Consider the following 24,409-nt stretch of genomic DNA (forward strand, 5'->3'; position numbering starts at 1 on the left):
TTTAATTTAGTGAAATTATAATTTAACACGTTCAATTTTCATTTAACCGTGTAAATCAACCAAAATCACATAAATTAATGTATAGTATTAAATGAAAATCGAACAACTTATATTTGATTTCAGTAAATTAAATAAAAATACTAACTAAAATCCAAATCGCTTAGTTTTCACTAATCACCCAATGAGACATAATAACAGCATATATTTTGTACCTATAGTTCACTCATTTAAATCAATATTAAAAAAGGGACAAGTTTAAAATGTTACACACCTATAGTCCACTAGTTATTAATTTGTTGGTCTATATTATACAACAAACATCTCAAATCCACGCAGATAAGATTCAAGCTACTGCAAAATGACAATAAAATAGAGAACAACAAATTCATACAGTAATAGTTTTGGTGGTGGGTTTTATGATTCCCCACATTTTTGTACCACTCTATGTGTTAAGAAGTATAATTAACTAAAAAAATATTTAATAATTATAACTTTAACTTAAATAATTTTACTCGAATAAACAGAATTGATGGTATATATAGTAGTACAAAAAATAAGACAACAGAGATACTCCGATTGTAATTGCGGTGAATGAATGGAGTGGACCCAATAGATTGACTCATAATCAGGACCACCCCACAGTGCCACTGGATGTGCCTGACTTAACTTGGAACGATGCTGAATTTTCCTACCAATTCCAAAATTGAAAGCCACCTTACTTCTTCTTTTGTCCTCAATTGTACAAATTATGAACGTCACATGTCATCACACTTAGTAATTCGTCGCCTTATAATTTTTCATTTTAAATTTCAAAAGATTGAGCTTATAATTTATTCTCTTTATGTTTATTTTATTAAGACGTTGTCATGAGACGCCTATTACTTTTATTTTATGATGAATTTTAAGAAGTGGTATATGTAATCAGTAATTTTATGCGCCTAACTTCAATATTTGATTTCGGGTTAGATCTCTAAAAAATACATTTAAATGGTGCTTACTTAAACAACTAATCGGCTCTCATTAGAACATATCTCGTGGTTACACATTAATTAAACTTTGATATTTATTTTGGATGCCATTGCTCACAAATAGTAGAGAATTGTAATCTGAAATTGGGTATTAAGCATATGGGAAATAAAACAAAAGAAACAGCTATAGGCTCATATGGCCAGCCTGCATATAATAGAATAGAATAGAATAACCAAAGTGAATACTAGCACATCAAATGATTGTGGAAATTTCTATAATGTGGAATCATTGAGGCTTTTCAATTAATAAAATTGGTAGCAAATAAATTATAATTTACATGCATAAAATTTATTGAAGAGCATACTAGTTTATATTCAATCAATTACCACAATACAAGTATATGAATCCAAAGTATTGTATTAATTTAGTTTGTAAAAAACTCAATATTTGATCTTCTTATATTGGAACACTTCTTATACTCAGTTTGATATAGTTTTTCTTATTGAAAAAAACAATATTGGCCACTAATAATTTCAAAGCACAGAAAATAGAGGAGAAAGGGAAAAAAGAGCCATTATGCTCTGTAAAATATTAAAAATTAGGACATAAGAAAAATAAATTTAACATAAATATGGCAAATAAAAAACAGAAATCTCTAATGCACCATTGATTCCTTTTCAAGTGGTATGAATGATGTAGAAGAAGATTCCAAGGGATGAACCTGAGATAAAGAACTAGAAGGAAACTGTAGTAGATTTTGTTGAAACTCTTTGTCCTTTTTGTTTGTGGTTTTTGCATTAGGGGAATCTTCAACCCCATGATTCTTTAGTGTCTTTTTCCTAATTTCTTCAACCAGTCTTGTATATAATTTATCCTCTGCATCCTTCAGGAACTTGAATTTTGAAGGTGGTGATGAAGGACTAAACATGTTGCTGAGTTCTGACTTGGCTGATGATGATTCAAAGAGAGGATCGAATCCTTGTTGCTTATAAGAATCAAGAGGGTGCAAAAAAGACTTTAAAGGTGAGGTAGACAAAGGTGTATCAATTAATAACATGAGATCACTCAAGCTTCTTCTTCTTCTTCTTCTTGAACCTTTTTTTGTTCTAGATTTTTCTTCATCTTCACCTTCTAAATCTTCTTTTGTTTCCTCTTTGATAGTGAAAAGATACCTAGGTGGACCAGCAAGATTGTGAAGCCTCATCAACTCTGACTCTACACTTTCTTCTCCAAAGGACTTCACCAACATATCATTTTTTTCAGCACCTAATTCCAAGTCTGATACTTCATTACTCTTGGTTTCTGATTCCTTGGTCACACTCACTGAAGTGTTTGTTGTAGCATGAAATGAAAAGGGTGTCTTCAAAAAACCACAATAAAACAACCCTTTTGCATAATTGCCCTGACCCATTTCAATATTTTCTGAGTGTGTTGTTCTCTTCTTCCACCATAAGAAATAGAAAAATTGTGCAGCCAAACCAAGCACAAGGCAGCCAAACACAAGACTCAAAGCAATGCTTAACCCACTGAAATATATAGCACCCCTTTTACTAGGGAATTAATTTCACCTTTTCACATCAAGCTAATACTAATAAGAAGCCCCTTAAAAAAATAAAGTCTCAAACTTTTCGGTGGGATTGAAAACTAGCAAAAGACAATATCAGTATTTGCTAAAATCTGAAAAAGTCATGGACGATTGTATAAAGGCGTGTCCGTTTATTTATGACACTCACATTCTTAAGGGTAAAAATATGTTACTCTATTTTAACCCCTAACACACGCTTAGCTTTCAAGCATTGACACCATTTGTATGCACAGAACTTGTGAGCAACAAATGAAAAAGGAATCAAAGCTATGCTTAAATTAAAACATTATACTATATAGTGGTTAGAAAGCATCTCACATGGGCTTGCAAAAGCGTGTGGCATAGTTGTCACGTCATGGAAGAGGCGAGTTAATGAGAAATGAAAACAAAATTAGAGTAAAAAATATGATATATTTTCCTACAAAAAAAATGTAAAATATGAGTTAAAAGGGTTTTTTTTTGTTTAAAATGATTGATTTGCGAATTATATATATATATATATGAAGATTTATGAACCAAAACTTTTGTAAGATAATATATAATTTTATATTTTAGAAATTTAATACCCATTTATGTTTTACTTTCAATTATACTGTTATTTATTTCTAAAGGTAAAAAGTTCAAAAAATGATCAAGAAGGTAAATTTGTGAAAATGGAATATGGTATTAAATTTCTAAAATATAAAAAATGAATATGTGAAAATGTTAAAAATTCAAACGAAGTATGGAAATGGTAGAGTATTTGATTTTTTCCCTAAAATACTTAGACTTTAATTGTCGATTAGGATTTTATTAATTATAGAATTGACTTGGTAATCACTCTCATCTAATCTTCCAAGTAGATTTTAGTTGTTATGAAACATAGAAATAGAGAGTAGACACAAAAGATCAACATGAATAAGATTAGAGTAATGTTTTGGACAATCATGTTATCCACAAGGAAGTGATACATGTTACTTCTAAACTAATCACTAATAAGTAAAGTACCATATTGTGATATATGTCATTTTCTTGTGGGTAGGATAATAAGTAGGGAGTCGGGCTCCTCTCTATTAATGGAGACAACAATGCAATTTTTCCCTTTAGTTTTAAAGCTAAATTTGTTTTATCATGATAAACATGAGGATACAAGTGTAATCGCATGCGACATTTTCTTTATTTTTTGGTCTCACTTATTAGAAGGAGTCTCATCGTAAGTAAGAGTGTATATCATTTTCCATAGAATTAATAAAGAATTGAGAGACAAGTGCATATTTCTATCTTTATTTTTAATGATAAAAGTTTAATTTTTTTTGTAATAAAATGAATAGACATTTCATTGAAAATTATATTTTTTTTTGTTTTTTGAAATAATTATCTCTTCATTAATGCAAAGAATCCTAACTCAAATAAGATGGAGCTCATGTAATTTACTAAGAAAGTACTTATTTTTAAAGCATTTATTTTGTGTATCGACTAATCAGAAAAAGTAATTAACTTCTAACCTTTCACTAAAATATATTTTCGAATCTTTTTAGGATAAAGATAAGATTCGGTTGAATATTTAGCACGTGTTTAACAAGGTTTTAAAATAGTTTAAGTCATTAAAGAACCGAATTTGACCAAAAAGAAATCAATTGGTTATGTTAGAGAAATATTTATGAAATGACTTAGAAATTTATGAGTAGTTACTGTATGACTTATTATAAGCCAGAGACTTCAGCCCTGAATTTCCTTCACAGCTTACAAACTATGAGCTAACATATAAGTTGCACCTAATTCATAACTTATAAACTCTTAGTATCTGACATTGTCGTGGCAAATCCAATTAGAGAAGGCAAAAGGGTAAACATCATATGAGCAAGCTTAAAAACAAGTCTTGGCATTAGGACCCAAATGTTAAGGTTGTTAGAAAGTACGTTCAAACATATCTCTTTGTCTAAGGAATGAATTAAATATTTATTGGATACTTCTCTCATATACGTAGTATCAATACTAGAACCCAATTTTTTCTTTCTAGTTGTCATGAGCCAAAAATTCATTTTAAACGACTTATTTCAAACTTTTTACCTGATCCAAAAGGTTTATGTAAAAGTTCATCTTAAACGACTTATCTCAAACTTTGTCTCACTTAAACTTCAAAGATATATAAAAACAAAATGATGAAACAAATTTGTGAATTGCCATCCGTGTCAATAATATTCATCCATACATGTCAATATATCATAATTTAAAACACCAAAATAACCAAAATAAAACCCAAATCTGCATGTCACTTATCTTCACTCACTTGAGAGCCTAGTCCACATGTTAAAAAATCAAAGAAGGGTTTATTTCCAGGGTGTGCATTTTCACCAATAACGGAAGCATATGTATCAGTGTAACGTTCAGCAGAAGTTGAAGCTAGATAAGACACGCGTTCTTTTGATTTTGATTCCAAAATGCCGGTTGGGTGTAATGGAAAGAGAGTCAACGTTTCTTCATGGTTATTATTGTTGCTAACGTTATAATAACCCAGATTCCTCTGTTGAAACTGGAATTGTTCATATATCTGTTGGTCATTACTGAATCTTGACATCGCCATAGGCACAAATTTCTCAGTCCTTGGGCTAATGCATCCAGGTCCAATCAGATTCGGGTGTTGAGAATAAAAGGTGACTTCATTCTTTGGCAGGCAATATGGTTGGCACATAACTGGAAATCAAAAATACTATAATTTTAGACAATGGGTATAATTCATGAAGGTGAGGAAACTAAAAAGAGAACGGTTGGACACAATAACTATTGTATTATTGTTGTGATTTGGGTGCCTATAACCACAGGACGTGGATAACTGTGTAATGTTTTGCAAATTCAAGCACAATTACCATCAAAAACTGAAATATTTCACACACAAAACAAGTCCAACCAACAGTTTAATCAGTATTAAAGTGGAGAAGAAGTTGAGACATTGCAAGCCAGAAATCTCAACATGCATGAACACTCTTATTGATTACTACTTACCATAGGAAGAATATCAACAACAGTTGGTTCAACTATGCTTAACAGTACAGCTTAATATTATTTAATCAATTAAAACAAATTAATATGAATATAATTTAAACAAATTAATATGAATATAATTTAAACAAATTACTGTTAGTACAATTTAAACAAAATACTGTTAATAGAATTTAACAAATTACTATTAATACATTTTAAACAAAATATCCATCAAAAGAAAGATGAATAACCTACACGGGCACATGCAAGAGAAAAATAAAATTTGACATATAATTGAAAAGAATCGATCAACTCTCGAAATAACATTTTTCTTACAAAAACTAGTAATATATAAGTGAAATTTGACATATAAATATGTAACATAATCAAATAATGAATATGAGATAGCAGTGAATCATTACCATTTTGATATTGTTGTGGGGAAGAGAAAATATTTGGCTGAGAGGCATGAATATAGCGATTGTAATATGCAATACTCTCTTGTTTCTGCTTCTGCCTCTGTCTAGCTTTGTGATTCTGAAACCAGTAAAAGACATTCTTTCCTTCAATATGACCATAAGCCTTGAGACTAGAAGTTATCTGCTTAATTTGTTCCTCACTTGGTGTCCTAATTCCCTGCTCATACAGATTCTCCAACATGCTTATTTGTTCTTTTGTAGGGTTCCATCTTGAACCAGTTGTACTCCCATTTGAGTTATTAGACATACCCATTGCAATATTATTCTCTAATTAACTTTGCAGTAGTGGTGGAAGAATGACTATATATATTTTATTCTCATGTGTTGTGGAGTAGTCTTTTTATAGAGAGCAATATAATAGTAAAGAAGATAGAAAGTCTAAGAAAAGGGTTTGTGTATGTGAGAGTAGTAGGGATTAACATGCGTGTGTATTGTTTTTGGTGCACAACATTTCTGAAAACATAGTAGTTCACTGGTTGGTTAACGGCTGAGAGAGAGTGATGTAGTTGGCTGAGTCCTCTTTGTTAGAAGATGAATTAACTTTTGATCAACTTTATGAATCAGAACAGAATAGGTGAGAGACTAATCTTCTACATAGTCAAACTAATGGTCAAGATTTGTCCCAAATTTTTTTTTTTTTTTGATATACACATGAAATACAGATTTGTTTAAAATAATAATGTGTCATAAACACATTTTTAGGATATTATGAAAAAAATCCTAGCAAAAATAGTATAGTTAATATACTTTTTCTTTGCAAAAATGTTATACTTAATTTATTATTTTGTTTTTCTTCCAAAAACTGCTTTTATTATTCTAATAATCTAACCATGTTAATGGCACAGATTCAAAAGTTCATATTAAGAAACATTTGAATTAAGAAAAATTGAATGCATCAGTTCTCTGATTTTAGGCTTATTTATGTGTATATAAGGCCTCATAAAGGGATGGGAGTACATGAAAATGAGAAGGGGATATTAGGGTATAACTATAGTTTGTAGTTTTTTGAATTGCTTATTAAATTATTAGAGCCCCTCAATAATAAAATTGGATATAACTTGTAGCTTTCAAAAATAACCATAATGTCTAGAAACTGCTTAAAATATCATTGAAAAATGTACAAACTTTCAATAATTCCTTAACTAATTTTATCCTTTAATTTTTTTAGAAACCACTTTAGTTATTTTTAACTTAAAAAACTATATTATTATGTTTATTAAAAAAATTCCAAATTTTAGCTAATTATCAAACAATTCTATGTTAATAAACTAAATACACAAATATAAGTTTTAAGTTACTCTTGTATTTACAAACTCACTACTACAAATTAGTTTTGCAAGTCCAACAATTTATTTTCATTTTTTGGATCACATGTATCTTATACAACAAACTATCATGTTCTAATATTGATTGTGGTGAGGCTAGCTAGCTATTTCCACCAATTTCTTATATTCAAGATTAATTTAAACTTACATTATTGCTTGATAAATAAAAAATGAACTAACCACACTTCTCATGTCTAAAAAAATCCCACTAGTAGTTTAATCATCCTACATGCTTACAAAGTACAATATACAGAAATATATTTATCTCTCATTTACTATAATATAGAAGCGTTAGTAAAAGAAAAATATTTTTTGCGAAAGAGTAAAGGAAACTAAAATATGCTAACTTTGAGGAGAACATAATTGAACAAATGGCAATGGTCCCTCTTTGTTTTGAGATTTTGGTGCGCATAACGTGATAAAGTAAGGATAAGCATTGATCAATTTGTGCATATTTCCTAAGCCATGATAACTGATGCTTCTAGGGAATAAGAGTGAGAGTTAGGAACGAAGTTTAAGCCAATGAGGAAATAAGAAAGTACACAAGTATGTGAGAGCTAGTGTTTGGGAATGGAAATGAGAAACGAGAGTTTATACGGTCAGAGGAGAGAAGAAGTTGAAACGTTAAGTGTGAGCAACAGCATCAGCACCTACTTAACCTAGTTAGGGTTTCTCTTTCACTAGCTGTAGGCACCAACTGTCAATAATCGTTCGTTATTAGTCGTTACAGGATTTAGCTATTATTACACATCGAATAATTATACTTTCAACTATTCTTATTTTTTTACATTATAAGTTCCAAGGAACTACTTTTTTAATTTTTTGGACCATTCTTTCTTTTTCCAAAACAAAAAAGTTATATTGTGTGGGTGTAGGGTTACAAATATGTTGTTGTAGTAATTGTTTCTACATTAAAAAAAATGAACACTAAATCTTTAGAAATATATTTTCTTTCCTTTTTGTTGATATGGAATGTACTCTTAATTCAACCCTTTTGTTCTTTTCTATTTTTCTCATTGGTCTTGAAAATGTTAGGAAATATTATTTCTACTAATTTGAGGTATTGATAAATATTATTTAGTGTATAACTTATTATTATATTAAATTATTTCAATAAAAAATTAATTTATAGTTTGTTTTTATAATATTTCACGTCGTGTGGTAACCAATTAAATAATTAAAAGTAAAATAAATATTGATATACGCACGTCTCATTAAATATTGTTAAATCAAAAGAATTAAATAGTTTAATAATACAAAACATAAAGTCACATGAGGGAGAGACCGTATAATCGTGTAAGACTCTGTTAGATATTTAGAAATGTTAAAATGTCAATTATTCAATTTATGTAAGTGACACTTATTGGGAGGAAGAGCTATACACCCTGAAAAAAGATTAATTTCTTATTCATAGGGTGAGAAAATATCATTGGTATTATAAATAAAAAAAGAATGAGAGGATTCCACATTAAAAAAAGTTAACTTTATCAATAATAATCTAATATTTAAAAAATCAAGAGAGTAAAATATTAAATCCATACAAATACTTAATTCTACTACGATATGAAGAATTAATTGTAAATGGGTTGATTTTGATGTTTAATTTTATCTTGGTGCTAAAATTTATACGTTCAGTTAACGTCGAGGTTTCCCAATCTACTTTTTTACATGAAAAATAAACCATACATTTTTTGTAATAATTTATCTGTTAATTAAAAAATAAACATTTATATTTCTTAAGGAAGTTCTTAATTTGATTAAGAGATAAATAAATTTAAAATGATTTAAGATAATTTAAATTAGAAAACGGCTATCGGCTGACACATATAAAATAATGAAATAAATAATAAAAAGTATAATATTTAATTTTTATTTTTGTGAATATATAATGATATTCGTTCTTACTCTTAAATTATTATTATGGATACGTTTTATAAGTAGTTTTGTGGATATCCACCAATACAGTTATTTTTCTCATCCCTAATTTAGATGGAAATTTCTTGTTCAACAATTAAAAAAGTCATTGAATTACTCAGAAAAACCTAAAAATGCTATGCTTCAAGATAAGTAGTTAAGAAAAATCTCATTTCTTAAATTGTATTCATAATTATATATTAACTATTAATTTTTAGTTTACTAATTTTAATATTAAACATGCGCCATGTGGTAGTGGTAGACTAGGAGTTGAATAGAATGGATGAACTTCAACCTTATATGATTTTATATGCATTTAGAGGGTTTTAATTTGGGAGAAAAGTACTTTGTGAATGGTTTACGGGCACAATTGGTGAAGTTATGGAGATAAAATAAGAATATTGGAGTTCAAATATTGGTAACTAAACAATATTTCTCTATGTAAAAAATTACCGATAAAAATTGCGTAGTTTAGAAGTTGCTTCATTCAAATATCTAGCCTAATTTCAAATTTCACCTCTAGCTAGACAAATAAGCTTTAATGAATACTTAATGAGTTGACTGTGCTCTTAAATTATATTTAGATAAAGATGTTTTATCATTGTATTAATACATGATATATAATATATATATATATGATTAATAATTATAATTTCCAAATATTCAATCATAATATATAATTTCAATCTATTATTAGTGACATATGGGCAGTTTAGTAAATAATATTTTCAATTTATTAAAATTTCATTGTACTATTAATGAATTAAGGATAAACTATATTTTCATGTTATAACCTAAAGACTTACGGAACACTATGATAATATATAAGACTTGTCATATCTTAGTCCCTATTGTATATTCCAACTTGTTTTGGAGGAGGTCCCATTTGGATGAGCCCTAAGATTTTGTAAACTATTAGTAGGGGTGAGTGGATCCGATCTTACATGCTCCCCTGATTTGATCGGGCTATGATAGAACCTAAATATAGTTGGAGTTCATTGAGTTTGGGGTTAAATTTGGGTTAAAAAATTAGTTCATGTCAATATTTAGGATTGGGAGGAATAAAATTGAGATGACTCGGCCGATCCCATGATTGCTCATCATTATTTGTATATGTGCGTCTAATTGTGCACACGATCATGACATCACTTCGACCTAATGTATTATTGATTCTCTAATTTTTTCCATATATATATAAATGATTTACAAAATATTTATATCTATAATAATAAGTAACATTGCAAAGATTATTTAAAAAAGGTATAAATTATATTTAACAAGTTTGATTTGAGTTCAAAAAATAACCCATATTAATATTTAGGATTGAATAAGATTTATCACCCTCACTATTAGGACAATGTATGTTTGTTTTGTTGAGTTATCATATGTTTATCTTGATACCATATTTTTATTTTACCCTTATTTTCAAGCATGACTACCCTATTATCATCACCAATATCTTTGCCATGGCCACAATTATTATCCCACCACTACACCATCATCCTCCCACCACTAATGTCACCTACCTTTATTGTTAGTTGCCATCTCACCTACCACAATCACCACCAAATAAAAAAATGTTAAGTATATGTAATTACATAATTCTAACCGAAGACTAATTTTGTCCTTTAAATACAATTTATATAAGATCTAGTGTTCTATCCGAGTAGCATGAAATATTGAATAATCATATACAAATAGTATCATTGATTATAATAATTCTAGAAAACTTATTATTAAACTCAGATTGCTTAATGACTTAATCAAAGTACTATGTCAATGAGTCATTAATTCAACTATTGGATCAATGGTCGGATCAGTTAACTCAGTTTGCATTAAAAATTCTAAAAAATTCATAACAATATTTATTAATCGTATACACAAACTTTAAAACATTATTATATCTAATTAAACAATAAAAAAGAACATTTTATTACTATAAAATGAAACAAGTAAGTTGATAATATCATCAACCACATATGAACTATGTTTACAACAAAGACACACAATAAGTTTAAAATTTAATTAAACAAGGGAGATTTTGTTATAATGTAAATTAACAAATAATCAACATAACTACGAATAAGTTAAAAATACTTGTTTTTCACTGAAAAACAAAATCAACTTGGTTGTTTTAAAAAAATATTCATTGACTAGGTCGGTCCAACCTAGCCGACCACCTGAGTCATTAGTTTCATATTTAAACTGATCGAGTCAGCCCGATTTGATGCAAAATTAATTAGATGAGAAACTCGAATCGGATAGATGTCTAGTTCAAGCCGAGTTTTATAATATGAGTGATACAAACTATGAGTAGAAGATGTGCTAATTATAAAAGGAAGGTGGAGACAAAAGGAGAAAGATCTTAGGTAGAGAACCCTTTGTATCTAATTCATATAATATTATTCTATTCTATTCTATTCTGTTTCAATCACAACCCTCTTGTTCGTTCCTCAATTATTCATTCATATTTTGATGGCGTCCCAAGCATGCCTCCTCCTTCAAAAACAACTCAAAGGTATCAATTCAATTCCCCTCTATCTCTCTTTTCTATTTGATTTCTTCAATCTAATGTTGTTAAATTTTTCTCTTTCTTTTTTCTATTAATTGCAGATCTTTGTAAACACCCTGTTGATGGTTTTTCTGCGGGTTTGGTAGATGAAACCAATATTTTTGAATGGAGTGTTACCATTATTGGACCCCCAGATACCCTTTAGTAACCTTTTCTCATTCTTTCTTTCATTTTTTTCTATGATTTTTTTCTGTTTTGGCTTAACCTCAATAAAAGCCCTTTTTTTAGTTAATTAGCTTTTTGCCTAATGGTTTTTGAGTTATTGAGATTGTTTCCTGTCTACTCTAATCATGATGAATGCATCAAGTGTGTGCCCCTGTTGATGCTTTATTTAATTATTGTGATTCTTGGGAAAAGAGGGAAAGAGTAGGATTTGATATTTGAGGTTTCAGGAATCCATCATCATTTCATCACAATCTTTACTTAATCATGGAAAATTCGTATTTTAAGGCTAGATTAAAAGAATATAGATTGTATTTCTTTGTACTTAGTTGCAAAGATGATAATTTTTTGAATTATTGATCATGCTGTTAATTCTAGGGGTTGTTGATCTTAGTTTCCTCATGTTGTGGGCTCTCTTTTGTTCTTGTATTTCAGAAAATGCTATAAATCATTAGTTACTACTTTACCTTTCTCTTGTTTGATTGGTTTTACTAGATTATCTTATATCTTTTATATGATATATTTATAGGACTTCCATTTTACTGATCACGGTGCTGTTTTGTTTGTCAATTCTTTAAATTTCGTGTAGTGAAGGGGGATTTTTCAATGCCATTATGAGTTTCCCATCCAATTACCCAAATAGTCCACCGACTATCAAATTCACCTCAGAGCTATGGCATCCCAATGGTTGGTTTATCTTATTTCAGTTATTTCACTTATTTGTGGTATTGCTTTGATTAAAATTGAGTTTAAATTATGTTTGTTCAATCTGCAGTGTATCCCGATGGGCGTGTTTGCATATCAATTCTTCATCCTCCTGGTGATGACCCGAATGGTTATGAGCTTGCAAGTGAGCGCTGGACACCTGTTCACACAGTATGTGAAAATTAAGAACCATAAATTCTATGAGAATTCTGCCATTCATTATTCAATCGTTACTTTGATGTGGCCCACTAAATCTACCCGTTGGTAGAAATGTGAGACTGATATTGCTTAGTACCCCTCCATCCCTTGATTAGTTATCAAGTTAAAACTTTAAAATGTGTAAATACATGCCAGATATTAACCGTATAATTGTTGTCATGCGATATAAGACACTTCAAGAAATACCACGTGATTATTTTTTCTACTGTTTCATTCCATAAATGCATAAACCAGATATTACAAAATGGAATTTACTTCCCTTGGTGTTGAATATTAGTGCGTGGCTTGTTTGTTAGATAAGCTACAAAAGTATAATGTATATATGTGTGTGTTTCATGAGACGTTATGTTCGCATATCATATATGTGGTAGAAGCTAACTTTATGGTGCGATTATATACCTCACTTCATCTTGTAGTGTCTTCATTTGCATCATACACATAATCTAGATAGACACGTAGTCATGCTATGATGGAGTTCTGCATACTATATGCTGTCAATGAAAGGAAAACATTAGCAAAGTAGATACTAAGATAATTTTGTTGAATGTTAGTCATCTTATCCTGTAGTGGCTCCTTTCCTTTCCCTCCATTACTTCTAAAAACCAACTCGTAAACAAAGCTTTAGAAGCCTCAATAAGAGTAGATCAGATAGTGGATAGACCAACAGTTAGAGGTATAGGAAGACCGAGAAAAAACATGTTGTAAACCATCAAAAAGGACTTAGTGTTGAAGCCCTTTTATAATTTTGGTAGAACATAATGTCATAATGATGTCATTTGGTCCATGTAGCCGACTCCACCTGGTGGGAAAAAGGCTTTGGTTGTTGTTGTTTGAGTTTTAAAAATCCAAAGTTGGTTTTCTTGTCAATTACTTAGTTGGATGTCCTGTGGAATTGTATGCCACTTTGTTTTTTGCTGCTAGTGATTTTATATACTCTCTACTTGTGAATCTATTTAAAGGCTGCTCTTGTATATATATTATGCTATCTTGCAGGTGGAGAGTATAGTATTGAGTATCATATCGATGCTTTCCAGTCCCAATGATGAATCTCCAGCAAATGTTGAAGCTGCAGTAAGTTTAACACTTCAACTATTTTTCTTATTTTCATGATTTTGTTACTGCAACATTCTCCTCTCCCCTCTCATATGACACTTGTTTGCATCCTAGAGAAATAAAGCAAACCAATAATTGTCACGGGCACTGTGCAAAAGTCTTAGTAACGAACTGTGAAATGAACTGTATATTTTTCTCAATGTTATGACTTATGATTATAGACCTGAAAACTTGATCAACAATTAAAAGTGCCTTTGCAATCCTGTATATATCTTTCAGTAGACATTTCTTAAAATCAGGTATTTAATATAAAGTTCTGATTTTTTATACCCAAGTTACATGAGCAGATAGCTAATGGGTGTAAATGATGAATTTTGAATTGCGTGGTGGAAAGGCTTGTATGGTACTTACCCAATAGAACAAAATAGATGCTACTTTATATGGATGAATTTTCCTATGTGATTAAATGCAGTGGCAAAAAAAAATTAGATAGAGTAACCTCTACAGAATGGTGAAGTAAGCCTTACTCTGTTTGCCTGGTTTAAGCAAAACCAGAATTTTGGTAAGCTCAGTTTATGAAGCATAAAAACAAAGAAAATGAACGCTAGAACTTCGAATGTTTTTTATAATTGCATGTCAGACATCGGTGTTTGTCAGACATAATAGAATGAATTCCTACTTTCTGGATTAAGAATTCACCATTTAGTTCAACTTCAAGTAATTTTCCAATTCAATTTCTTGTTTATTAATATTATTTTCTTGATTTCCTGCTTGTCCCTGTTAAGTGTTAAAGTTTCGTATGGGTAGAATGTCCCTGTTCAGTGTTAAAGTTTCGTATTGGTGGAATATACGAGTAATAAACCGCCATTAATATTAAGTTGGACAACCCTCCCATATGAGCTAGTTATGCCGTCTTTTCTTATGTCATCCTGTAATTCTTTAATCAACCATCATTAATCAACCATCATTACTGATTGAAGTGCCATGCCCAAGGTTACAATTTTGTTTATTGACAATGTTGTGGTGAAGTTTTTCTGAAGACCCTTGTGATGTTATGTTGCAGAAGGAATGGAGAGAGACAAGAGATGAATTCAAGAAAAAGGTTAGTCGTTGCGTACGGAAGTCACAAGAAACATGGTGATTCACAGGTGGTGGTGCTTCCTTCTTTTATTATCTGGAGGGTATACAACTTAATGTATGGGATTGGTTCATCTGTTAATGTTGATCCGTGTGGAATGAATGCGTGTGTCAGCATGCTTCTTCATCAAAGTTCGGTGTTGTTTCTTTTCTACATGATCATATGTCTCATAACTTGGAAAAATCATATGTATTCTTAAAGTTTTGGCCTGATTTTGCTTATTTGATATTTCGTTTGCTCTTTTGCTAAATATTTTGTGAATGTTGCACTCCAAATTTTGCTGTTTTACCTCAGTGATCTAGACTTCCTTATCAGTGTTGTATTGCTGTTTTGGCTAGCTTGGTGTTACTTATAAAAAATGTTCCTCCTGCACCTAGAAAGTGTAGTGAAGATATGGGGTATGATAGATTGAGAAAGGCATGATCAGTGATATTATGTGACAGAAAAATAAAAGACAAGTAAAATGTGAAATGTAATTGATAAAAAAATGGTTACTTTTTGTAGGCGTAGGGGATCCTAAATAGATCGGTCTCATTCTAGCTGCATTTGTTTTGCACACTATACGTTTGATAGAATGCAAGATAGTGTCATTACATTTGTTGTGAGTTGGAGATGATACTTAAAGGTGTGGTTTTGAATGAGTGCTAACACTACATGATGGAATCTAGATTGAAATCATATTAAATTTCATAGCGACATATCTTTATAACATATTTGAGTAACATCTTAACAGAGAAAAGCATATCACCTATATAATGAGATTGGGCATAAAATTCTAACTTCAATCCTTAATTTATGTATAAGGGTGGAAAACATTTTGGGTGAAACCCACGCCTAATCATGCTTTGGGAGCCTCAACCTAAAAATAATTGCATATCGGATTTTTCCACCATTGGTCTCTTAATGAAAAGAAGTTACAAACAGTTGGATTGCAAATATTTTCATGAAAAATAGATTAACGCATTTTAAAATTTTGGATAAGTTAACATAAAAAAAATTAACTGCAAATTCAATTACTTTGATTTCAAAACTATTTGTCTGGATTACATGATTACATCACCCTTATCCACCTTCATACTTTTGCACTTCCTTCTATAACCAAAAGATGTATTGGATAGCATCCACTGAGGAGCAAGTACTTTCTACAATTCTATCACATATGCCATTGTTGATTTGGGGTTTCCATTTGTGCTGGTGCAATTGATTTGGGAAGATGGAAGAAATGGTGAAGACATATTAAAACAAATTACATTGACCACCATTAGAGTTCATGACATTGACACCCTCTTCTAAAAGTTATATTGGTCTCCTTAAAGATAAGTGCAATATTTATAAACCTAAAAAGAATGTGATATAACTAAGAAAAGTCAAACCTCAAAAAAAGTCTTTATTTCCTGACGAACACATTTAACTCAAGAATGCAATTGATGATTCTTAATGAGAACGGCCTTAGAGCGTAGTATGACCTTCACAATCCATAACAAAGGAAAATTCACTTTCCCAGTTGTATTATGGGTTAATTGCAATATCTATGAACATTATCTTCATTTTTAGCATTTTCAAAAAGCTCCGGTACGGAGAAGAATCCTTGCACAGCAAGCAGCCGAGATGAAAGTATCACCTTCAAAAGCGTTAAACACTTCCCACACCACAGGGAAGATCAACACATCTATCACTACAGATATGTTCAACAATCACTATATACCTCTAATCAGTTCCCCTCTTTCTATTTCTATGTACCTCTCAGTTCCAATCAGTGAAATGCAGTTTTGTAAGAAAGACCAGCACTGTTAGCATATCAACACGATCAGAGTTTTGAAATTGCAGATCATGGAATAGGGTAACAACGCAACAACTTAACCTGAATGCAAGAGCCAACATAACATAAATACTAAATCCTGCTGCATTCCTATTGTGGAAGGCTTTCTATTTTCATCTGTTGACCTGGAGTTATCTTGACCAGTGCACTCAACCGGCGAAGAACAGATGATGATAGGTTCCATCTCACTAGATAAAAGTAAGGAGTAAGGAAATCTCATGACTTTATTACATAATATCAAACAAGACAAACATAGCAAATGAGAAATGATACTACCAGAGGAGATCAAATGATTCTTTTCTTTTAGGTGAAAGAGAGAAGGGCAGGGAATCTACCTTATTTGAAGATTACACTGCAACGGGTTAACCAAAGCAAAAGTAGTTGTGGGTGAATTCTGCAGTCTCCCACATATTGCAGCCAATGCTTTATTTGTGGATGGACAGGCGAGATTCATGGTTCCCACATTCATTCCACTTCTTGACTAAACAAATGATTAAAGCTGGTGAAAGTAAAGACTAAGTCATATTACATGCAGAACTCAGTTTCCTCCCCATATTTCATAGTCATATCCAAGGAAAATAAACATTCCACGACAGAATCCCAAACTACATATATCAACTGCAAAGTTTTCACTCTAGAAGTTATCCGTCTCTTCTTCCTAAAAACATGATTGTCATAAACATACATGATTAATTGGAGTTCCATGGCCATGCATCAAACACCCACAAATGTGATAGCAAGAAAATAAAACATGGGTGATTCTTTTAGTTCAATTGCATTGCCTCTTCATGATACTTAGCCAAATCAGCATCAAGGTCCTCTGCAGACACCTTTTCACCACGACCTCTTCCACTTCCACTTCCTCGTCCTCGACCCCTTCGAGCTCCGCCACGTGCTCTACTTCCCCCACCACGTGGCCTTCCCAATGCCCCACTTCTCCCTTGTCCACTGTTCAAAATCAGATTAATAAAGTATTAATTCAGCTTTCATAGGAGAAAGAATTACTATTTGATTCAAACAAAATCATCTCTAGATTTAAGTCAAAAGAATTCAAATTATATTGCTCAATCCACGAGATTATACAAGAGAAATTGCCATAAACCCTCCATTTCCTCTACCAGGAATTGCACTACTTCAGGACCTTACTGAATGATAATCTCCAACCAAACACTCAAACCTTACAAACAACTGATTGAAAGCTCTATGCATCTACTTATTTGGAAATTAAAATTAAAGATAACAATATCCAAAATAAAATAATCATAACTTTCAAATAACTCCAAATTCTGAAGATTGGAAATTGGTACATCAAATGAATAGTGTAATCATCATAAAACATAATTCAAACAAAAATTGCAGTACATATAAAAAGGGCCCTCAAAACAAACAACATTTACACACATTCAAACAATGTTCAAAAATTTAAAAACATCCGGTAGCCCGATCAGAATAAAGTAAAGGAAAGCTTTACTCGTCCAAGAATAAGATTAAGGACGAGCAGATTACTATTTACTAATGTGTGAAACAAGTAATGAGGTATATTGTATATACCTTCTGGGAATTCCATTTAAGTTTCCAAAAGCTACATTTGCAGCAGGTGCCACCACAGCATGTGTAGTAATGTTTGTTCCCACAATCTCCACCTTCATGGGTTTGCCATCTAATTGAACATTATTGTACCTCTTCACCGCAGCTACAGCATCACCTCGTCGTGAGAAGACAACTTCTGCTGTACCCTGTTAAAAATAACTTTCCTAAATTACAGGACAGAAAGAAGATAATTTATCAAAAGGACCAAATTACGCCAACTGAACAAGATACCTTTGATCTCCCACTCCTGTCGTAATGTACAGTATGCCTTTTCACGTCGCCAACTTCAGAAAACAATTCCTACAAATTTGAAAGATATCCTTAGACAACACAGCACATAAAACTGCCATAAAACAACATATTTTTTACAAAACAAGGCAAACTATATAATAGATAATTTAAACATGTATCAAAAACAATTAAAAAAGTTGCTATCTATTATATACTAATTTCATACTGACCCTAACAAAAAGTACATGCTTGTATCCATGGCCATAAGTAAACTGTAAACGTGTCCATATGCTTTTACACTTGTGAGTGCAAAAGAGAGGAACGCAAAAGTGCCAATTTGAATTCAAATTTCACATATATTATCATAGTTACAGTGTGGTTATAGACTTGTTTGAGGTAGTTATAATTTATTTAGATTAGTTTGCTGAGTCATCAGGTTCATCAGTAGATACTAGATAGTTACAATAGTTATTATGTGTCATTGGGTTCATTAATAGTGGGTTGTTCGATACAACCTACATTACTAGTTCACTGCGTCATCACGTTCATTAGTATGCACACACTTCACACATTCCGTAAATTTAAGATTTTTCATTCTCATTCAACTCACAATTTTCCATGTCTCGCCAAATATACAAACAAACACTACAGCTAGTTAGCTAGCTTAGAACACAAAAACATAATTTATTTATTGAACCTGGGCAAGGAAAGTGGTTGCTACATTAGTAGATATGAATCAAGTAACAAAACGAAACTGATTTCGAAATCAATTCTCACAACGCAAAATAATTCAATAGCTATGCAACTTAAATAAGAGGAAAAAAAACTCAAGTAGTCCTAATTTAGTCCTCAAAAGTTTCAAAAGACAGTAAACTCGACATTTTTCGGATAAACTTTCGCGAGTCTCTAAAAGAACAATTTAACCAACATTTGATACTTTTGTGAAGCAAAATGAGATTTTTCAGGGAATCCATGTGCCTTCAAGGAACAATAGGTTACGCAAATTAATATAAAAGAAAATACCTTGATATCATCATTAGAAACACCGTAATCCAAATTAGATATATAGATCTTGGTTCCCGTTTCAATTGAAGAAGCACGACCACCGTGGCCTGGGAACGCCGCCGCCAAATTCACAGCCGGATCTGCATATAAGTCGTGTTGCCATGCCGTCTCCGGTGCCTAACCAAAACGGCAGCGTTTTGTTTAGAAACAGATACGAACTAATAGAAAATCGAATAAAATCGGAAAGTAATGAAATATGAACAATACCTTAGCGGTAGAATAAGGTGTAGAGCGGTTGACGGCACGGTTGTTGAAGCGGCGAGTTGGACCTGGACCCGATCCAGATCCACGAGAACGGCCACGAGTGTTAGAGGAACCAGATTTCTTGTTATTCTTGATGATGTCATCAAGCGTCATATCTAGAGCTGCAGACATCTTTGTTTAAATTCAAATTTCAAATTAGGGTTTCCTCGAAGAAGAGGAATTGAGTGAGTGATAAATAAGAGAAAGGGATTTGAATTGAAACGAAGAGTAAAGTCGGTCTAAGAAAGAGAAAAGAATAGAGTTGAAAACGCGCTTATGGGAAGATATTATGTGGATCCAATGAAAAAGGAATCGGCCCATTTAGGATAACTTCAATTGAAACGGGCCCACTTTCTCCTTAATAGTATAAGATTTTATGAAATTCTCGTATAGGTTAAAAAGTTAAATTTTCGATTCTACGAACTATACTTATTAACCAGAAAATTATACAATTAGTTCTTTATTTTTATATGAGACTTTTAGTTATACCAAAAAAAACCAATCACATATCCTTGAGCTTTTATGGAACTGATTCTATTCAGATCTTCATATCCTCTTAAGAACTAAGACTACAATCTTAGTATTAAGTAAAAAATAAATACAATGAACAAGTTGAAAATACAACATAAAATAAATAAAAAAGAAAACGCTCAATCTTTGATATATAAAGCAAAGTAAGAGGAACGAAGTAAGTAGATTTGAAGAGGAAGAAATTTGAAATGTCTCAAAGAATGGGGACAAAGTTGTTCATCAGCAGTTCAGTTTCTTCTTTGATTACTCATTTTGTCTGAATCTATAAACCAATAATAATAAATAACCTTTCAACATTTCTTGCTTTCATAGGATTATCGTTTTTTACCACAACGGAACAGCTTAAGGATTTGTTTTCCCCATTTGGAGTAATCACAGAAGGTAAATTTTCCCGCTTTTTCTCACTCTATCTGTGTGATGTGTTTGTTTCAATTCAACTATTCTATTGCAGCTAATTTAGTTTTGGACCCAAGAACTCGAAGGCCCAAAGGGTTTGGTTTTGTCTCCTATGAATCTGAAATTCAAGCGGAGAAAGCTATCAAAGCCATGAATGGCAGGGTAATCTTTTTTATCTATTATATTGCTATTTATCACTGTGTGCGTTACAACTCGATTCACTTACTTGAATGATTTTGAATTCAAGGTGTTTGCTTAAATGCTTGACTATTATGTGATTGGAAGATGTTCTGCTATTCATATGAGACTATGGCCTTTTCTAAATGCACTCTAGAGTTGGAAGGTCTCTAATGAACCTTGCATTATAGAAGTTGATAAGAAATAAAAATATATCAATGGATAAAGATTGTATTTGTAGCTCATAATCGGATAAAAAGCCTGTAAAAAATAATATAAATAACAGAATATTTAGTTAATAACTTGGTCAACTTTCTGGACTGTTTTTGTTGTTTGTGTGGCGTATTGTGGGAAAGGGTTGTCTTTTTTTAGCTCTGTCTTGGTTGCATTCACCAATGGTCTTATTATCCGCTCTCTCATGATCTGGGGATGGGGGTGGTAAGGGCCAATTTTAGTGGTAGGGAGGAAGGGGATGGTTGCGTGATGCAGTGGCGGTATCACCACCAACCATTTCATGTTGCAGGAGTCCGTGGTCGGCGTTTGGTTGAAGGCAAATGTCTGCGACCATGCTGAAATCTAGTCCAGTGTGATTCAGGGGTTGGTGGGGGAGCATTTCATTAGATTAGAAGCTGATTAGAGTTCCACAGAAAGTTTTTTAGAAAAATGCCTTTCTTCTGCCATTTGAAGGTTTTTTAGAAAATTGTTGTAGTTATATCTTCTTTCCTAAGAATGAATATAGCGTTTTCAACTAGAGCTGATTTAGGCTGCATGCTTGGTTTGCTTATTTTCTGTTCAAAAATCTATCAGTAAGGTTCTGATTATAGGCTGTTTTAAACACAAGTTAATCTAGATAGAGACTAAGTATGTTGACAATACTGGTTGATTTCCTGTATAACAGTTGCCTCATAGTTTTGTGAGAGTTCTGTAGTTGTAATATTCATTATGTGTTAGTCATGACACAACTTAATTTTTGCATTATGCTCTTGAACCTCCGTACGTCACATTAGTAATATAAATATGACGGTTAAATGTATTATCGTGTCCTAGTCCTGGGTTCTAAAATTTGTTTAAACACTTCAGTATTATGGATTGATATGTAGTTATGCACTATCTACTAAACTGTTTTTTTTTCTGTATTATGGATTGAAATGGCCATCAAATGCACACGTACATAGGTCGAGGATTTGGTATCTTTTTTATACAGCCAGTATATATTCATGAAAATTGAAAACAGGTTGGACCTTGTGAATCCTTAAGCATGCTACACAACCAATGGTCTTGGTGTATACATTTTTTGTATCCTTAGTTGCATATTCTGGGATGACACATATGTCAAACTAAATTTACAATAGCATCTGTATGTTAGTTCTAAGAATTGATTTTTGAGCTACAACTCAGTAATAATCTTATTTCCTGAATATTACAGATAGTTGATGGAAGGCTGATTTTCGTTGAACCTGCAAAAGTTGAATGACTTGAGGAAGACGATGCCTCTTGATATGTGGTTATTTTATTTTTCCAGTAACTCATCATGGTGTATTTGATAACTTTCAGATCTAAAGCCAAATTTTGCTTTTGCCAATCAATGTAATGAGTAGTCTATTATGTTCCTGCTTAGAAGCCTTGTAAATATTCTCCATTGCATCCAAGTAATGACATTATGTTCAGAGAATACATGGTATTCATGAATGTAATGCAAGAATTGATAAGACCTTATTTCAACAGTTTAAATTGCAAAGACTTATTAAAGTTTGACCAAAGTCTCCTAAGAGCTTCATCTAATGTTTACATTGGATATGAATGTAGAAGTTAGAACAGCATAAGCAAAGTGAACGGAGACGAACTAAGCAGAGTGAAATATAGATCAGGCATTGAAGCTTTTTCTTAGGAGATCGTGTGGCCTTGGAGGGAGACTAAGGCTACTTAAGTAGCACGCCAATCTTAAAGTTAAAATGGAACTATAGACTGGAAAGTGTTTGGTTTTAGATTTTCTGATGGTAACACTGTATCAAACACTAAGTTCATCCATACAGGCATCAAGTATGTTAACAGCATATTGGTCATTAATAGTTTAATACTGTTGAGTTACATTACTCCTGAAACTCGCATTGGGAAGATGGGAGTACCTAAACTTAAAACTATAATACCTAAACTCATAGCTTAATAATACCATAGGCATGTCAAATTCTGTTCACCAACCCCTCGTAGATTACAATCATCCAAAGCTAAATGACTATTACATAAACACGCTACAGAAAATAAGAGATAAAAGATTTGAAGTTTGGCCATCTTTATGTTATGTTCATAGTCGTCTACGAAGTTTGTTCTAGATTGTAATCAACAACATCACATATTTTATTTGAGGTGGTCGTCTAAATTTAATCATTAATTGAATGTGATTAATTTAGATAATCGCCCATTAATTACAGAATAGTATTTTAGTACGCAAAAATACTAGCCATTTTCATCCACCTAACATGTTGTCAACCACTGCATAAAATGTTTGCCGTCAAATTTCATAAAAACAACAAACAACATGGCAACAATTGAACAGATAAGGTAGCAGAACACATCTTTACATCAGAGATTTCATTTCAACAAAAGTCATGATTATAGGGCTCCAATACTTCACCAAACAAAATACACAAAAAAACAACTACATTTTGAAATCTAACCATAACCCTAACCGAACCCTAAAGGCATGAAATAAAAACAAGCACCGCCACCAGAACCAGATCTTCAAGAACTAGTAAACTTGGTCACAGCCTTGGTCCCTTCAGAAACAGCATGCTTCGCCAACTCTCCAGGAAGCACCAATCTAACTGCAGTTTGAATCTCCCGAGAAGTAATTGTAGGCTTCTTATTGTAACGAGCGAGCCTTGAAGATTCCTGAGCCAGTTTCTCAAATATATCGTTGATGAAACTGTTCATAATCCCCATGGCCTTGCTCGAGATTCCAATGTCAGGGTGAACCTGCTTAAGAACCTTGAAGATATAGATCTTGTAGGTTTCAACGCTCTTCTTACTTTTCTTCTTCTTCTTGTCTCCGGCAGCGGAACCTGCTTCCTTTGGAAGCTTCTTTCCGGCCTTTGGCTTCTTCTCCGCCTGTGGTGATTTCTCCGCCACCGTGGACTTCTTCTCCTCCGCTGGCTTCTTCTCTGCTATCTTCTTATCTGCCTTTGGTGCCATTGAATCAAATTTGGGATTCTGAGTGAAGAACTAGGGTTTGGAATTCAGAGAAATTGAAGATGAGAATTGGGAAATGGTGATGAAGA

At 32.0% G+C, this 24,409-nt stretch overlaps 6 protein-coding genes across 6 annotated transcripts; 2 read left to right on the forward strand and 4 right to left on the reverse strand.

Annotated features, from left to right (window-relative positions):
* Positions 1,603-2,793, reverse strand: LOC109358465. Its single transcript, XM_019602699.1, has one exon. The coding sequence runs from the start codon at positions 2,378-2,380 to the stop codon at positions 1,625-1,627; it is 756 nt and encodes a 251-aa protein (XP_019458244.1). The 5' UTR covers positions 2,381-2,793; the 3' UTR covers positions 1,603-1,624.
* On the forward strand, positions 2,043-15,334 carry LOC109358466 (ubiquitin-conjugating enzyme E2 13). Its single transcript, XM_019602701.1, has 7 exons — positions 2,043-2,058; positions 11,679-11,751; positions 11,847-11,949; positions 12,557-12,654; positions 12,743-12,843; positions 13,885-13,962; positions 15,008-15,334. The coding sequence occupies exons 2-7, from the start codon at positions 11,709-11,711 to the stop codon at positions 15,083-15,085; spliced, it is 501 nt and encodes a 166-aa protein (XP_019458246.1). The 5' UTR covers positions 2,043-2,058; positions 11,679-11,708; the 3' UTR covers positions 15,086-15,334.
* On the reverse strand, positions 4,806-6,247 carry LOC109357902 (WUSCHEL-related homeobox 2-like). The gene is made up of 2 exons (XM_019601956.1): positions 5,938-6,247; positions 4,806-5,227 (listed from the first exon to the last, which is right to left on the reverse strand). Exons 1-2 carry the CDS (start codon positions 6,245-6,247, stop codon positions 4,806-4,808), a joined length of 732 nt encoding a protein of 243 aa, XP_019457501.1.
* LOC109358307 (THO complex subunit 4A-like) lies at positions 17,166-20,287 on the reverse strand. The gene is made up of 5 exons (XM_019602463.1): positions 19,995-20,287; positions 19,746-19,904; positions 18,723-18,791; positions 18,453-18,637; positions 17,166-17,849 (listed from the first exon to the last, which is right to left on the reverse strand). The coding sequence occupies exons 1-5, from the start codon at positions 20,160-20,162 to the stop codon at positions 17,666-17,668; spliced, it is 765 nt and encodes a 254-aa protein (XP_019458008.1). The 5' UTR covers positions 20,163-20,287; the 3' UTR covers positions 17,166-17,665.
* Positions 20,674-22,856, forward strand: LOC109358311 (cold-inducible RNA-binding protein B-like). The gene is made up of 4 exons (XM_019602472.1): positions 20,674-20,786; positions 20,874-20,942; positions 21,013-21,119; positions 22,561-22,856. The coding sequence occupies exons 1-4, from the start codon at positions 20,750-20,752 to the stop codon at positions 22,606-22,608; spliced, it is 261 nt and encodes an 86-aa protein (XP_019458017.1). The 5' UTR covers positions 20,674-20,749; the 3' UTR covers positions 22,609-22,856.
* LOC109358310 (probable histone H2B.1) lies at positions 23,676-24,407 on the reverse strand. The gene has a single exon (XM_019602471.1). It carries the CDS (start codon positions 24,321-24,323, stop codon positions 23,874-23,876), a length of 450 nt encoding a protein of 149 aa, XP_019458016.1. The 5' UTR covers positions 24,324-24,407; the 3' UTR covers positions 23,676-23,873.

The sequence above is a fragment of the Lupinus angustifolius genome, chromosome LG10 (genome assembly GCF_001865875.1).
Source record: "Lupinus angustifolius cultivar Tanjil chromosome LG10, LupAngTanjil_v1.0, whole genome shotgun sequence".
NCBI classification, from domain to species: domain Eukaryota; kingdom Viridiplantae; phylum Streptophyta; class Magnoliopsida; order Fabales; family Fabaceae; genus Lupinus; species Lupinus angustifolius.